General features: G+C 34.6%; 1 protein-coding gene across 4 annotated transcripts in view; it reads right to left on the bottom strand.

Annotated features, from left to right (window-relative positions):
• Window positions 1–18,008, bottom strand: part of LOC115343414 (sodium channel protein type 2 subunit alpha-like) — a 78,732-nt gene that overhangs the window by 33,210 nt on the left and 27,514 nt on the right. For all 4 annotated transcript variants that reach the window (XM_030019347.2, XM_030019346.2, XM_030019350.2 and 1 more), the window contains 8 exons: window positions 17,678–17,884; window positions 14,529–14,828; window positions 9,905–10,252; window positions 7,971–8,103; window positions 7,000–7,238; window positions 3,893–4,066; window positions 2,294–2,650; window positions 203–688 (listed from right to left, as the gene is read on the bottom strand). In XM_030019347.2, the coding sequence (XP_029875207.1) occupies window positions 203–688; window positions 2,294–2,650; window positions 3,893–4,066; window positions 7,000–7,238; window positions 7,971–8,103; window positions 9,905–10,252; window positions 14,529–14,828; window positions 17,678–17,884 (2,244 nt within the window). The remainder of the gene's footprint in view (window positions 1–202; window positions 689–2,293; window positions 2,651–3,892; window positions 4,067–6,999; window positions 7,239–7,970; window positions 8,104–9,904; window positions 10,253–14,528; window positions 14,829–17,677; window positions 17,885–18,008) is intronic.

The following is an 18,008-nucleotide window of genomic DNA, read 5'->3' as shown; positions in this document are numbered from 1 at the left end:
TATTAAAAACATAAACACTGAGGACGCCCTAGTATCCCATCATGTAGGTTAATTTTTTTCTCTAATTATAATTACATAAAATAATAAAATATAAAATATATTTATATGGGATAAGACAGTTTTTAAACAATTCTAAATATGTAATTAAGAAACATGTAAACGCATGACTACAATTTAATTGTTAAGATTGAAAAAATCCTACCTGTTTGCTTTCTTCCATATCAGATTCGCTGCTAAATTCTTCTGTATTTAAATTTTCAAAATCTGATTCTCCAACTGCAATTGGCACTGTCACAGTGAGGCCTGGGTTGTTTATGAATGACATGTAATCGTTTTCATCGATTACGTATTTTTCCACACTGCTGCCTGTGCCTACACCACTCGTAGTTCCATTCCCGTCTTTAAGATAATTCAGATCTTTGCTTATTTCAACAGCAGTATGATTGGAAATGCAGCTGTCTTTCTTGTTGTTTAGCTCTTCAAGTGCTTTGATTTCCTCTAAAGCTTTCTGCTTTCTAACAAAGGCTTTTTGGATGAACTCCTGTATCTTTTTTTTAACATAATCTATTCCCTTCTGAATCCTTGCCACAGCAATCTGGAGATTGTTCATTTCATTATCATCATCAGTAGCAGCAAGGTTGTCTGAACTAAATGAGCTCAGCAGCAAGGCCAGAAATAGGTTCAATACCTAAAAGATGAGAGAATACAGCTGTATAGTAAATACATACATATAAGAAGTGAGTATTTTTACAGGATACTGTCAAATAGCACACATTGTTTTGAAAAAACAACATTCACTAATTTTAGACAACCATATAGCACCTTAAATTACAAAAGATCTCCTTACTTGTTTTGATCAGTATTCACTCAGAAGATGAAAACAGACAAGCTAATACCTAAATATTTTAAACTTTTGATCTTTGTTTGAAGCAGCATGGTTGCTTAGACTCTAAAACTTTAAAAAAGTTACAAAAATTCTAGCGATACACATTCATCAGAGGTTTGAAAGGCTTCTGTCTAAATCTCTTAAAATCACCTGGAATTTAAGTAGAATTAAATAAACATGATTTGTAAAATTAGATGGGTTTCTATGATGCAGATATTTTAGAAACTTATATCAGTTAATGCTATAATAACCTACTTATACTTTCTAACTACTATTTGGAAGATTATACCATGAGACTGTGATTTTCTGTTAACTCTGGGTGTGCCTCTTAAATTCTATAAAGCTTGTTATAAAAGGATAAAAGGAATATTTAAAATGAATTTTACACTTTAATCTCTATTATTTATAATAATAATATATTATTTGTAATTGGATTTTTTTCCTTTTTCACTTGGCAAAAAATGAAAATTTTGTTTGCTCTTATGTAGGAATTTAAAATGAAATAGACTTCTTTCATCAGCAGGTAACAAGCTTAGCACCAGTATTGCCTGAGACTGTGGTTTATTGCCTCAGAATTCGATCATAGTTATTGTTCTTTTAATATTATCTCCTATAAACTGTAGCTATTTCACTAAAGCTTACAAGCAATTAATCATTTCATACTTTCAGTCTGATACACCACCAAGCATCAAAAGTTGTCATGATATGGCAAAATGGCATAAATAAACTTCCCCCTTCTTAAATGTGTTTGTTAGGTCTCTCATTTGTACTCTCTATGAGATTTAATTCTGCAGACTTTCACAATTCCAGAAAAGAACGCTGAAGGTAAAAAGACACTTGGAAGAAAGAAGACAATATGAATTTGGATCAGTATTTCTATGTTGGAATGGATGTCCAATCAATCTGTATTTCATTTTTGTTTTTTACACCTAAACAGGCTAAAAAGTTCAGTACTTAAGTTGAAGACATATACTTTTTTTTATTAAGTCAGACATATTAGTGCTGGAATTAGCTGTAATATGTGTAAGATAGTCCATTAGATTTTTTTTCTCCAAAGAAGCAGCTGCCCAGGAGCTGGTGCAGCATAAGCTTTATTATTTCAAAAGTAGTTAGGAAGACATTTGGATTTAAAGAGCACCTCTAAACTAGCTGCAGCACTCCTATGATAGGGTGTTTGAGTTGACATTTTGGTGTATTCCTAAATTCCTGGACACATAGTGAGAGTATTTCAGTGTATGCAGATGAGTGAAAAGGGAGAGAAGGGAATCATCACAAGTTTTTACTAGCTAGCACAATCAGATTTATTTTTTAATTGTAAACAGAAGTATGACAAACATTCTCATTGCCTAGCTGTAAGTTATGTACATTTTGCATCAGAGTTAATGTTCAAAAACATTCATCACGTACCACTAGATTTCCGATGACCATGACCAGCATGAAAACAATAAGGCACATGGTTTGGCCTGCAACCTCCATGCAGTCCCACATCGTTTCTATCCATTCTCCACACAGCACTCGGAATACAATCAAGAAAGAGTGGAAAAAGTCATGCATGTGCCAGCGTGGAAGCACACAGTCACTGGAGATCTTGCAGACACATTCCTTGTAGCTTTTGCCAAACAGCTGCATCCCAACCACGGCGAAAATGAACACAATGATGGCCAGCACCAGGGTCAGATTTCCCAAAGCTCCCACTGAGTTGCCAATAATCTTAATCAGCATGTTTAGAGTTGGCCAAGATTTTGCTAACTTAAAAACTCGAAGCTGAAAAAAAATAATGCAGAGGAATCATTAATGTTACTTATGAAATAGAAGCTAGGTCCAAGTTGTTTAGCAAGATGTTTCTGTAGGTTAATTTGTTCTTCAGTAGGTACATATTATTATTTTAATGGAAAGCAGGGAGCATGGACTATTTGCCTAAACTGCAGTGTTCAGCAGTTCATTTTAGTGATGCATATAGAAAAAAACCCATAATTTGTGTTTGTACCACATTTGATTTTAATATTTTTAAACATCCACTTACAGATGATTACTGAACAATTCTTAAAGACATTTTAGAAGTTTGTACCCTTTTCATCATCTTAACTACACACTCTTTGCTAGCTTTGTTCCACATTTCCCTCAGGACCACATTAGGTCTTCCAGGCTTAGTCAGATGACAATCTTTGACCAAAAATTTGATGCTGATATTGTCACATCCATTCAAATCATAAACACTAACTTAAAAATAATATTCAGTAACCAAACTATGGTATGTGAAGTAAGGTACCATTGCAACTGGTGCTAATAAACTAAGTCACTGCTTCCTGCTCTATATATTGGGAAATAACCTAGGTTATCAAGTAATGTGATAGCTATTAGTAATACAGACTGTTAAATCATGAATCTTGTGCCTCTGTTTAACATACCTATAAATTAGTTTGTGGACAATACTAATTGCTATAAAAAAGACATTTCTAGTAGAAACTCAATAATATTTCAATTTAAGTCAGATTATTATGACTCTTTGTTATATGTAATGGAGTTACTATATTCTCGGTGCCCATTAAAATAAATGTTGTGAAGAGAGGATCTACTTAGGGCCTTTATAAGTAACACAAAGTAATGTTCACAATATAAAGACTGAAAATGGGATGATTCTTTATGCTGATGGCAATATGTATGTTTTTACAGATATTCAGCTTTGATGAATCTTAATGAAATCAGTATAACAAAGATTTACAAAATTCTCGAAAGGTAGCAGTTAGTCTTATGCTGGCAAAGGATATCAGTAGGATAGGATATCAACAGGGTAATTTGATACCAAAAGATATCAAAGGATATCAATTGACAAACATCTTAAACTTGTACTTATCAAATATGGCATGCAAATTAGGCATATATGAAAAATAGTGTGTGCCATTTAAGTATATATCTTTACAATACTGGTAATTATGACAGACATCAGCACTTTTTTTTTTTTAATGAAACAATTGCATGCAAATATTTAATTATCTATGTATTTACCAATCTAAATGACCGAAGAACAGATAATCCTTCAACATTTGCAAGACCGAGCTCCATTAAACTAAGGCTAACGATAATACCATCAAAAATATTCCAGCCTTCTTGGAAATAATAATAAGGGTCCATGGCAATTATCTTTAGTACCATTTCTGCTGTGAATATCCCAGTGAATACCTAAACCAAAATATAATTAATTAGTTGAGGTGTTATGAGCAATTTATATACCTGAGTAAATTTTTCTAATCCAGCTTGAGTTCTCATACTTGCTGCCTGTACCTGTTACTATAAAAAATAGCTGATTGCTATCTCCAAATTGCATCTAAACACTGAAAATTGATAATTAAAAACAAATTACTAAATCAGGACAGATAGAGGAGGGCAGATGTTTGATAAACATATAAAAAGCTATTCACCAGTCAGCAGCTCAGCTCCAGTTCATATTTGACTGCTATGTGCTGGACTATCCGTCCAGCAGATGATGTGATATGATCAGGTGTTTCCAGTCCTGTTTCTAGAGGGTACTCCCAGTAAAGCAAAAGAAGACTTGACAGCTATTTTTTTCCTTGCTCACAGTCTAAACAGAAGTGTTAGAAGAAACTCTCTAAGGTCAGACACCCTAAGGACAGACTCCTCAAGGTCTGTCTGTCTTTTAGGTCAGAGTTGAAGAGTATGGGTGGAATAGATGGGAAGTTGGAATTTCTTGCACTGGGCTTTTTGTAAGGATATAGAGGTTTCACACACAGCTACTATTCTGTGTGACAGCAATTTCCTTTTGGGAAAAAGAACTTCATGGTGATAATGTTCTTTGAAATATCTGGAAGTGCCAAATGTGAAATTATCAATGCTCCTTAGTGTTTTGAAGTCCAGAATTTAACCCAACACTTTCTTTCAATGAGTAGTGATCAGTGGTTTGTGCAGCATAATAAAGAAGTTTTGGACCATAATGCAAAACCACTAAAAACATATGAATATTCTGCACAACACTCAAAGGATATCCTAGATGATCCAAAAGTCTACTAAAGTACACCAATGTACTCTGCCATTGCCTTGTGATAGATAGTTCTTTACCCAGCTTGTTCTCAGTCCTCTTACAGCAAGTTTTATGGAAGCAAAGCTGACTTTTTACCACACTATATAACTATACTCATGATTACCTTTTAATTTAAGAAGATTAGGAGGCGGATATAATGCTGTGGGAACATTCACCATTGTCAAAGTGTAAATATTAACATTTTTAAAAGTGAATACTTTTGAGAAACTACAAATCTAGCAAGAAATACTATACTAATAACTTGATACATGAGAGATGTTACCATATGGTCAGAAGAATGTAACAGGTATTGCTATGTGTGGTAAAGAGAACACAACAAAGAATATTATTCTTGATAAAACTGTCATATTTGTCAAAATAATTGGAAAAAAAGCAATGAAAAACATTTCATTTTAAAATATTTCCTTCACAAAATAACCAATTCCATCCACAAACTTCTTTTTCTTGAGCATAACTGCATCCCCAAATACACAAAAATACCTTTTAACAGAAGTAAACTTAAGTTTTCTTATAAATACTTTGGACTTTTGAATACTGAATGACTCAGTATTACAAAACTGAATCATTGCATTTTAGAACTATTGCTTCCTTCTCATTAAAATGCTACAGAAAAGGCAGAGTCTTATGTGTCATATTTAATTTATCCTCAAACAGACCATGATGTCACAAGCAAAGAGTAAATTAACATATTTTGAATGGAAATCACAAAATTAAGGTTAATAGATTAATACAGTGAGGAACAATTTAATTGAAAGCAGCAGGAGTAGTATTCACTGCATATATATAGTCCTAATTAAGGATACTGGATTGTTACAAAGGTAGTTAACAATATGACTGTTGCTAGCTTGGAGTAAAAAAAGTTAAAATATGAGATGGGAAAAGGCAGAAGACCTTGTAAGTATAAATGGTTGGAGAGAAATAATTCTAACAATATGACAGAACAACATTTTAAAATACAATATTCTGTAATCTGTGATGAATATAAGAACATGCCAGCAATTAGATTTTTGTCCAGGAGAACGGAAACTGTAACGCACACAAGAACATGTAGGTAGTAAACTCAATTTTAGTTCTATTTTTAAAAAAAGTAATAGAAGGATGTATTACCAGTACGTATAAGGAAAATGTTTAGACTTTGAAACATACTCTGACTGAGAAATCTATTACTGTTTCATTTAAATATTAGCAGAGTTTTCAAAACTAATCTTTTTGAGTGATTAGTTCAGAACACTTGGTTGGTTTTGATTTTCAGGATTACATGCTGTCTGAGCCAATCCAGACCTCTCCTGTGTAAACTATTGGTAGTAGTTATGTGAGCTGGCAAAAAATTAAAAATGCATGAATCTTCTTCTGAAACAAACATTTGCAAGGTTCAGTCTTCTGCTTCCTGAGCATTAGAAGCAAGTGGAGAGAAACAGACAAGAACATTGAAGTGTTACTAACATTTAGGTATCTGCTCAGAAAAGGCATTATATGTGACCTGGATCAGGTTAAAATTGGGAAAGTTCACTAATGAACTTACAGATACAAGGTGCTTTTTGTTAGAGAATAAATAATAGTTTATTATTTTTTAGTTACCTAAAGTGGTAAGGACTTACTGCTAACAAGAAATATGCCTTTCTTGGAAATGTACTTTCACTGTAGTGTAACCGAAAAAAATTCAAAGAGAAATTCTGACATCTGAATATTTCCTCAATTTCTTACAGAAGAAAAGCATTTTCTGTGATGAAATATCAGTACCATGGTAAAAATTAGATAATCTACCTTAATATTTTAAAGAAAAAACCCAAGGTAGACCTCAAGATATCTGACAATCCAGTGAAGACTGCACTTCTACACATATTCAGTTATTTTGTTATAGGAGTTACAAAATAGATTCATGAAAGTTAATGGCTCCAGCAAAAATCACTTTATCTATGAAAATCATATATACAGTTTCTGAACTGATTATAAAACCCAACCTGGAATAAATTTAAAACCAATGCAATGCATTTATGCGTTTCTACTTTTAGAAAATAGTATTTTTACACCAAGTAGTGTATGACAAACCGCTTACCAGGTTTCCCACAGAAAGCACACTGCTAAACTGTTCTGTCATTGGGTAATGTTCCATGGCCATAAACAAGGTGTTTAAAACAATGCAAATAGTTATAGCAAGATCAACAAATGGATCCATCACAACTAAATTGACGACATGTTTTACTTTTAACCATGGACTCCAGCAATCCCAGATCAAGAAAGTATTTGCAAATCTGTACCAGCATGGTGGGCATTTCTGTCTGGATTCTTCAAGCTCTGAAAATAAGAGAAAAAAAATAACAGATAATGAATGTTCCAATTATATCCTCTGGAAGTTCTTGTTTAAAATATGTAAAAAGATTAAATCATTCAAATAAACAGCACACACTAACATGGGATTTCTCTCATCTATGTTTAGCCATCTTAACATTAAGCATCTATGCTTTTTCATATAGTACATATAATGGTTTTTTATCTTTGATATAATTACCTAAGAAAGTTTAAGAAATGCTTAAGGAAGGCAGTTCATGTGCATTGGCATGGGTTGATTACAGCTGGTTGTTTTCTTTAAAACTATTTTTTTCATTCCAATTTCCTATTGTCTATCCTTGGATTTTAAGTCTAAGGAAAATGACTGTTCTAGCACATCACTGCCTTTATCATAGCAATTCCTGTGTATCTTAATGGATTTTTCCTGTTGATGTCTTATAGGAAGAAAATCCCTGTATTCTCTGTTTGGGGCTCTGGCAGTCCCCTAGCTATGATTATTTTGTCTCTGTTAGTCCACTCAGCAGAGTAATGTTTTGGAAGGTGTCATGAAAAATAAATGACTAAGCATTTAGAATGCGTAAATGATCTTAGAAATGCTCAAAAGCCTTTTGTATCTGATGTTCAGAGATTTCACATGTCCAGTTTTACATTTACGAAGGAAATTATGTAAATAATTGCTCTGTACATTAGTTAGCAGAAATTCACTGAACTGCCCGTCAGATAAAATGCATCAAATACCTTCCATTGTGTTTGTAAGTATGCTGGCTATACTCATTGCTCTTTGTCTTGCAGCAGAATCTTCCAGCATTTCCATAGAAATTTGATAAGAACTCAGTCGTCTTTTTCTTATTTCTGTTTCTGTAGTGGTGCCCTGTAAATGAAATACTGAGGAATTAAACCATCCGTTTCAACAGCCAATGAACAATATTTACTGTATAAATATTGTTGTGATAATCAAAATCAGCTTTGTGCAGCATACTAGACTCTTCTTACACACTGAAGGTTTCTGTTCCTGTAGGAATTTCTTTGTTCTTTGTTGAGGAACTCAGTGGGAATTTCATACAGGTCTACACATAATTAACTGGGGGACACAATACCAAGGCAATGTGGGACCAAAGGTGGTTCTGATTTAAATGACTGAGTGAACAAATTTTTTGCTAGGTATCTTTTTGCTAGTGATTATTATTATTCTTTCAAGAAAAGATGATCAAAGTTGAAACCTTAATTTCCAGCAGCTAGTCATGTTAAATAATTAAAGTGCAAGTACAGAAAGAAGTGAACTATTATTGAAGAAAATAACTTTGATACAAGAAACTTGAGTATAATCCTAGGAATTAATTATCTAATACTATGTACTGCATTCCTAACCTGATAAGTGTGGTTGGAAAATTTTATATGAGAAAAAAAATCACATCTTTTTTAATATTTCTTCTACCTAATTCTCACCCACAGCCATGCTTATACAGAATTTGTGATATATTCTTCCAATGAAAATGCAAGTCCTCACTGTTTTGTATGGCTTCTAATTATCTTTTCAAAGCAACTACACCCAGCTCTGAGTTAAATGTGACTAACATGTCACTACTCTGTAGCTTGAAGGTGTCCTTACAGTTGCTTTGCTTTTCTTCTGGAGTGTGGCCTAGGGATCTAAACACAGGAGCAGGATTTAAAAGTTCCTAAATCTTGGTTCTTTCTCTGGCACAAGAGTGATTCATGGAAACCACTCACTCTTTTCTGATTATTCTGTCCCCGTCCAGAAAAAGAATAAAAAAGCCTGCAGAACTCATAAGAGATTTTAAGGTTATCTTAGTGTGAAGATGAAAAACCATTTCTGAGCATTCACTAGTACTACTTCTTTAGAGAAGACTCTTGAGTTAAATGGCTAAATCTTTTTTCAAGTGAATGTATTTCTGAAATAGAAGTATATAGCCATAACCTCTGAGGTAATCTGATTGAATTTCTGGTATGAGGGTCTATATCAAGATAGGAGAGAAACAAAAATAAAAAGAAATGTGTAATAGTAGCAATGAAATCTCAATACTTATTTATAATGAAAATATTTTTCAGGTTAAATACAGTGCTATTATAGCCAGCAAAATACCATACTGAATCCATATTAAAATACTATGTATGAAAAAGCTTGCTTTTTTGAAAGTTTGAAAGAACATCTTAGCTGACAGAAATCTGAGACTGAGATGTAATGTAATTGCAAAGGAATTGTACGTATTTTTCTTATGAAAGTTATGAGAAAAATTTCTTCAAGATAAATTCAGTAACAGGTATTTCTATTAACTATCATGGTAGTAGTGACTGCATTCTGCTTAATTTTGCAGGTGTTTTCCTATACATATTTCCAATTTATATCCTTAATTATATGTCAAATGTCTACCTTTGTTGATAAGGTGAAACTATATACAAATTGTTGAATTCAGTTTATGGTTTTTTTCTTTCTATGTGCAGATTTTTTGCTGAAGGCAAGGAGAATATAATACTTTACTGAGACTCAGATATAGGAGGTTGAGGACTTTTTTCCCTTATGTTCTGTTATTTAGAAACTATTGCAAGTTATTTTTCACAGCTCTAAGAAATTAAAAGGCATGCAGAGGTGAGCAGTAAGAAAAAATTCTGTGCCTGAACCAAACTGTAATAATTACTGGTTTACTTATAATTACCTCTGGTATAAGCTGACCAGTAGGTGAAGTTAAAGTTGAAGGTCCTCCAACCAAGGAAACTACTCCATTGCAATCCACAGTGCTGTGCATCTTCCCATTTACTGGAAGGGCTGGTACCATTCTAGAACACACACTCGCCTGACTAATATTACTGTTGCGCCGTTCTCCGTGTCTGTTTGGAACGAAGAGAGAATCTCTTCTGCTCTCATTGTCTTCAAGAGTGCTGTGCTCATCATCAGCAAAGTCATTTTCAGATCCTATATCCTTTGCACGACCTCTGAAACTGAAAATGCTTGTTTTGCTGTTGCGCCTTGGTGAGAACAAGGAACCACGAATACTTAGCAAAGACTGTAAAAGATTTAAAACAAACCAAAACAAAACAGCATTAGAACTGAAGTTCTAAGTTCTTGGCTTTTCAAAGAATAGTTACACTGCTGGAGGAAGGATAGTCACTTTTTTCTTCAATAGTATTAGTGTGTCCATTAGGGGAATGTGCTCATTAGGGGACTTGAAGTAGAGGGGAAAAAATTCTTTTTAAGGTGATGTAGCAGGACTGAGGAAAAGTTGTGCAGAAGACATAAGTAAGGTTGGACAGTTTTGAGCAAAGAAGGCAGGTTGAATTGGTCTGGACCCATGACAGTGCTGCAGTCAGTTCTCAACATCCCTATCAAGGTTTTGCAGGTATTTGTCTTTTATTCCTTCTTCTATTGGAGGACAGAGCTAAAAATCTTTTCTTTTTCTTCCTTTCTTCATCCCCTGGATTCTTAGGGATAACAATTGATGCTCACTAATCATTTTTTTCTATTCTATTTGCTAGAGGCAGAAGTGGTCTTAAGTTTGTTATTAAATTCAGTCTAAGTTGATGTAAACAACTTGTCTGCCGTCTTCACAATAGGCTCAATAGTGTGGGAACAACATACACAGTACTCTCAAACTAGAAGAAAGAGGCAACAGCTTGGGGAAGCTCTGGAGGTACAATGTGAACATGACTAGTAGCACTCTTGGGCATAGCACTCTGGGGGCTATAGCAGGCTGCACACCTACCAGAAGGTACCACTTGGCCATCAGGCAGCTCAAAGCAAGTATTCACCAGGGACACAGTTACCTATCCTCTTACAAATGAGAAAAAAAAAACCCCAGTGGTTGTTGGTAATTCATCTTTTAATTACAGTAGAAGCCGGTTAATGGAATATTCTTCTCCCTTGCTACATATTTTATTAACAGCATTCATGAATAAATAAAATGAGTACTAATTGTGGAAAAAAGAAACCTTGCATTAAGCTTTCTTCAATTCTACATTTGTACAAATCTTCGCATCTTGGTACATCAAAAACCTGGTTTGAGATGATTCTCAATTTTTCCCTAGTTTTCAGGTGGAAATTGCTCATAAGTAATAGCAGTGGGTTTTATCCCAGAATAATTAAAGTGAAAGTGAAAACTGCACTATAATATATAAGCCTATATTCATACTGTGAAAACCAAACACTGAATATATACATGTATCAATCCATATGTATCTCTGTATATGCATACTCAGATTTATACATACGCACACATAATGTGTGTGCTGAACCAGTAGTACTGCCTGTTATAAAGGCTGGCAGGTGTTTACCATTATGAGATGTATTTTTTCTGCTCTTACAGCTATACCAAATTTTAATAATTTGGGCTGAAATTTGCTATGCTGGCTGTCAGCCTCAGGCGGAGTTACTTGAAGAATATCAGCCAAATGGTTTTGCTAACCCATTTACGTAAACTTGGCTGGAGAAAAAGTGCTGTTTTGCTTATGCTGAAAGATAATTTTATCTAAAAAAAAAGCTCTAGCTGCTATAGAGCATGACACTGAATTCTGACAAAGTGGTAAGCTAATTACTGCACCCTTTGTACATTTCTCTGTAAATGTATTTGGGCAACCTACAGCCCTTCAAAAAATCACACACTCACTAGGTTTCGTCTGACTACCACTGCTACCCTTGCTTTTTTAGAAAATGTTTCCATGGGTGCTATGTTTTGTTTGTAGTCCAGTCTTTGAAATATGTGTTAACATGCTCTGAACACAGCTAAATGGATCAGGCCCCTCAGGGATTTGGGAGGAGTAATGCCTGCTTTGCAAGTCCCTGCTGGATTGAGGCAAAAGATATAAGCCAAAATGGTTGCAATTCTAACACATGTAGAGGCAGAAATATATGTGTCTGCGTGCTCCTGGAAAGTAAGGTCTGAAAGGAAAGCTTGGCTTTTCTTGCAGGCTGCAGCATTCATTTGCACATGGAATATTGTGTTAAAGGACAAAACCTCTACAGGGGGTGACTGGGCAGATATGTCCCTTTACCATTCTAGTGTGTTTCATGCTCTGCCACCCTGTTTCACCAGGGAGCTAACTGCATGGCTAACAAGAGAAATCAGCTCTTCCTTTACTGGTTCTACTGCCCGTAATCCTTCCACTCTTGTGGCAGCTCAGTTTTATTTCAGTTACATGCAGGCAACGTTTGCCCCAAAGCATTTTTACAACTGCAAAAACAATTACCAAGACCGTCTTTAATTAATAAATTATCCTCAATTAGATTATTTGCTTGATACAAGTCTCTTTGTATTTTAAAATTTTAAATTAGTTTAAAAATTATTTATTTGAGATGGTCATTTATTTCTTTCTTGCTGTGTAATTCGCAATGTCTCAAGATGAGCTGTTTCCTGACTTTTGCACCATTTACTTCTTTCCTTTCAAATCTAAGACATACACAATATTTGTTTTCACTTGATTTTAATGAATTTTAATTATTTTTTCTGCAACATGCATTGACATTTAATTTTAATGTTATCAAAAGTCATTTGAAATGCCTTGCTTTCCTAAGCTGCTTAAGTTTCTGTGGAAGTTTCACAGTTCTTCATGACAACTGACAGGATGAAAGCTTTCTGAGAGTTTCAGAGTATGAACAAATAAATGCAACAATGTTTTACTGTATGTTTATAAAGCTACAGAAAGTTTATTATCTATGGAATCCCTTTGTCTCAAATTCCCCTCCCCTTAGTATACATGCTTCTGTATTAAGTATTTTTTCTGTGCACCAAAAAATTTATTTAAAATAAATGTAATATATTCCTTAATTAGTCACTTCACCAGAAGGATATAAAAGAGCATCAGGGAATTTAGACTAGACAATGGAGGGGCCTATTAGCAAGTAGTTACAGCACAGGACTAGCAGTCAGAAATTCCTTTCTCCTCAGACTTTGTCAGTGACTCTTCTTTAGTGTGGTAAAGTCACTCACCGTCCTCATCTATGAGGTATGGACGCTTATATATATATCTAAGTGAGGCAGGACTGCACAGTCTAAGATGAGATCTTTGGCTGCATCTCCTTGTATCAGCCTGACTCAAAGCCCATTCCAATTAATGAAAGATTTTTTGGAGCAGCTTTGGCCCAAAACTAATAGTACATTTTATTAGATTGGAAATACACTTTTACAATATTACTCAAAGAGGTTAAGATAGATTTAATAATTTGTTTTTCTTACATTTTATTTATGTTTTTTATCCAGAGAACAAGCTGGTCATTCTTCTTAATTATAATAAACATTACTTCATTTCCTTAGAAATGCAAATGTATCTATTTCAGACCAGGCATCATCCCTTATATTTGACTAAATACTGAGGCTTTGTCTCAATATTAAGTTTTCCTCCCCTCAGCACATATATTTCAGTATGAAGTATTTCTGCCACTGAATCTCATATTTTATATGAGTCTGTACACTAACACAGTTGATATGAACATTAAATAGGGTAAACATTGGTCGTTAAACATGGGTGTTATTGGTAGGTAAATGTCATCTATTGGCTGAGACCAGACATGATCATTTTGAAGAGATGCATTTTGAGTGATTTTACTACAAATACCATAACTATGTGTAGACTTGAAATAAGCAAAGGTATCCTTAAGGGACAGAAGAGATCCTTTGACTTAAGGGAGTAGAGCTTTTAAGTTTGGACTAAATGATTTCCGGAGGTCCTTCCTAAACTATTTTTTTTCTACGATTGCAATGATTCTCCATCTTGTATAAGGAATTTCTAATGAAAAAGAACAATATGAGTCAATTCTTATAAATATAAGCCCAAACGATCCCTATATAGTTTGTCTTTATTGTGAAGTACCAGAGCTACTTTTCTCATTAGCTGCCATTTAAAGAAGCTAATTAAGTAAAAAAATAGAAACTAATGGTAGTGTGGAATTTCTTATGCAGGGTATTTGATGATGTGGTCTGCTACCCGCCCCCCCCCATTTGTATAATATTGAAATGGATGCAAAACAGAGAACCTATGGTTGAATAACGAAAATATATGCGTACTAATGAAAGAGTCCCTGATTCTTTCTCCAATCTACCACATACATCTTCAGAAATACATTTTCAGAAATGTTTTAATTAAGTTTACAATTATCCTTGGTATGTTCTTTTTATCCCTTTGCTCATAGAATGGGTCAAACTATATCAAACTGCAACACTGTTAACGGTACTACCGCTGGTTTTTTCCTTCACTCACCTTTTATGTAACTTCCGATATGTAAAGCTGCTGTAATGTCAGTCAAAACTAAATTAGAGTAGACATACAGGATATAATTAAAAAGTGCTGTACCTGGTGAGGAGATGTGAACCTTTTTTCATATGTCAGTTGACTTCCTTCTGTGGAGAAGCGGAAACTTTTCCTTCTGATACTGTCTTCTGACTCGGACTTGGGGAACTTATCGATATCTCCTTTGTCCTCTGCTTCAGACATTTCTTTCTGTCTTCTTTTCTTCCTTCTGTTTCTTCTTTCTTTAGCACTTTTTGAGCTCAACTTCGATGCTTCTGAAGAACTTTCCAAGAGTTCTCCTAATCCCCCTACACCACTGAAATCTCTTGATGCAACTGATGCTGCTGCTACTGCTGCTGTTGCCTGTCAGTTTACAAAGCAAGGTATTCTTAGCAGGCCCAAAAGGAACAATTTTATAGGCTTTTATCAACAGTTTTATTATCACTGTGGTAATACTGCTGATTGTACACCCCTGAGAATGCAAATATACACAAACAAATTGAACTGAAAATAAACTATTGAGTTGTATAGCTCCTCATTGTTTAGTAGCATGAGCTACTTGAAGCATCAACTTCAGCAGAACAATAGTATCTATTACTATTACTTCAAGACTTGCTGCACAAGGCACTGGCCTAAAATTAAGGTAGTTGGAAAAGTATAAACATGGTCTTTTTCATGTATTTCAGACCTGCTTCCCCATTTTCTCTCGAGAACAATCCCCCATCATGCTCTAATTTGGCTGATCCCTTCTGAGTCCTTATGGAGAAAACTAATCCCTAACATCCACCATATGAGTTAATGTATCATAATCCAACTAGCAGCCTGCAAGTAGTTGAATCCAGCCTTTCCTCGCTGTCTTCACAGCAAGGACACTCCCCTCACTTTCCTTCTACCTTGACGGGCAGCAGGCACACTCTATAGACAGGTATTCTAGCCCTACCTCCCTTTTCATGTGTCCCCTCCCACATTTCCCACTGTAACAGCACTCTAGGTCTTTGTTATAGATACACAAAGGTACATTCATTGCCAGTTGCTGCTGTGGCCAAAGAGAAGAAAAAGTTTAGGTTTCCTCTCTGATGGAAAGGGATGAGATGACTTACTGGAGTGAAAAGCCATCCCAAAACTCAGGACCAGTATCTTCCACTGCAGTGGTCAGCCTATCTGATTTGGTTCATTAGGGAAACTGGTTCATTTAGTCATCAAATAAAGGAAGAATTGAGAGTGTGTCCAGTACTCTTCTTAGAAAGAACTATCTGGGAGAGTACTATGAAATTCTGCAGTGGAAAATATGTTTGGGAAGAAGATAGGCTGCTGTGAGCTTACAAAAAAGGGTGGTGTGCTAAATGGCAAGAGATTAGGGTTATATAACTAAGATGACTAGTAATTATCCAGCAAAACATATTATATTCAATGCCAAGTATTTCAGGAATTATGAGATATCTCTCTACAGTGGGAAAGAATAATTTGAAAGCTCATAGTATGAATTAATGGCCTTCTGCGCCACAATATACAACCCGTGCTATACAAGTTGACTTGATACATACTTCTGCTAAATGGAGTATTAAAATTATTCTGCAATGTTTATCCATTAAAAAAAGTGTTACTCAAAATTTTGTCATACTGTTTTCAGAATTTTGTCATTCAAATGCTCTAACAGAAACAAAGGCAGCAGATGCTGAGTCATCACCCATCTACTTCATAATACTAATACCAAAGGTCAAACAGGTGGAGCTATCCAAAGACTGCTGTGATGATTTAGGTTTTGGATGAATAGGTTCAGTGTCAATGGAGTGAACAGATGGGTCCCACACTCATTTCTGTCTGAGCAACCTATTCAGCAGCTCAGTGATCCACCTCGTAATGCATACTTTCTGCTAATATTTTCACATACAAAAGGGATCTTGACTATAATACTGCTTTTCTTATAATGAATTGAGTGGTCATTCATTTAAAAAAGTAACGACTTTCCAGGGCCTTTATCCGACCTTCCTTGTAGTCTCTGCTTCATATGGTTCTGTTCTTCCTAATTCTGGATCAGCTTCATCTCTTTCCCCACTCTCAAACACACAAACATCCAGGTGAGCCTCCTGATATCTTTTGATATAATGTGATTTACTGCCTTTCATGGATGCAAATATCAGATTAAAAAAAAAAAAGTATTTTTTGCTGATATTTAACTTTTTTTAATTTGAATTTTACAGGATTCTGCTTTTTTTTTTTTTAGTGATTTGGAAGTGATAAGGTTTAATGACTAAAATAGAGATATGCTAATTAGATTTCACAGATCATGCATAAAGCTTTCTTTTCAAGAAAAAGGTGGAGAGTTTCACTTTCTATTAGCACTTTATAGAATCATTCTAACTTAGTGAAAGTAGCTGTAAAATACTACCAAAATTATAGTTTCATAGAAGATTCTAATTTGCTAGCATTTTATAAACATTGTCCTGTTGAAAATGACTATATGCCAGATGAAAAGCAATAGAAAATCAGTCCAGAAATTAGACAGAGGTCTGATTCACAGTGCTAGATGCCTGCATATATTTTACTTTCAGATAAGAAAACCTCACACAAAAATATCTATTCAAATGTCTTTTTCTCAGAAAACTTTAAATAATTTTCTTCTCTTTTTCAAAGAAAACAAAATTACTTTAAAAGAAATCTGAAGTAATACCTTTGTTACAAATATTGCTAGTCTGATCTAAGGATATATAAACTTCTGGTTGGCTTCAGTGTGCTTGAATTAGGGATATGCCTAAATACCTTGCTGGATAGAAACCTAAAGAACACTGATTACAATCCTTCTCTCTATTTTCTGAATATTGGGGAAGAACTATTAACTACAGCAAGGCTAGCAATTCCCACTCAGACCATAAACCAGAAGATCATGCTGTTCATAAGATCTGTAACATAAAAGCATCACGTACTATGACTACCTAAAGGCAGGTTTCTAGGACACTCTTATCACAAATATTTTACTTTTACAGTCTTTTGGTGAACTTAGTAGCATTCTTTTCTGTACCATTAGCTTGCTTTTTTGCTACTTGGTTATTTCCTGATTTTCATTGGCTATTTCCACTTTTATAACTTGTGTTAAACAAGACTTTTTTCTTTCTGTAATTCATTGCACAATTTATAGATGTTCTAATTCATAAAAGATTATTATCCTTGCCTTAAGAATAAGGCTGTTCAGAAAGTACAATTTCCATCATTACCTGAGCTTCTTCTTGTTGCTTCTTCAGTTGTTCCAGCATCTGTTGAAATTCTGCCTCCTTCTGCTCTGCTTCTTCCATGGTTGCTTGATTCTGTTCTTCGTAGGCCATGGCGACCACAGCCAGGATCAAGTTGATCAGATAGAAAGACCCCAGAAAAATCACCAGAACAAAAAATATCATGTATGTCTTCCCAGCAGCACGTAGTGTCTAGGGAGTAGAAAGCATATCTATATATTATTCCACCACTTATCTTTGTTATTGCAACAGCATTATGCTTTCAGCTCATGTACAAATAAGCCTATTTATATAATTTTGTATGTCACCTACAGTT

The sequence above is a fragment of the Aquila chrysaetos genome, chromosome 6 (genome assembly GCF_900496995.4).
Source record: "Aquila chrysaetos chrysaetos chromosome 6, bAquChr1.4, whole genome shotgun sequence".
NCBI classification, from domain to species: Eukaryota; Metazoa; Chordata; class Aves; order Accipitriformes; family Accipitridae; genus Aquila; species Aquila chrysaetos.
Note: the sequence above shows the minus strand (reverse complement) of the source record. Positions and strands in the feature narration are given on the sequence as shown.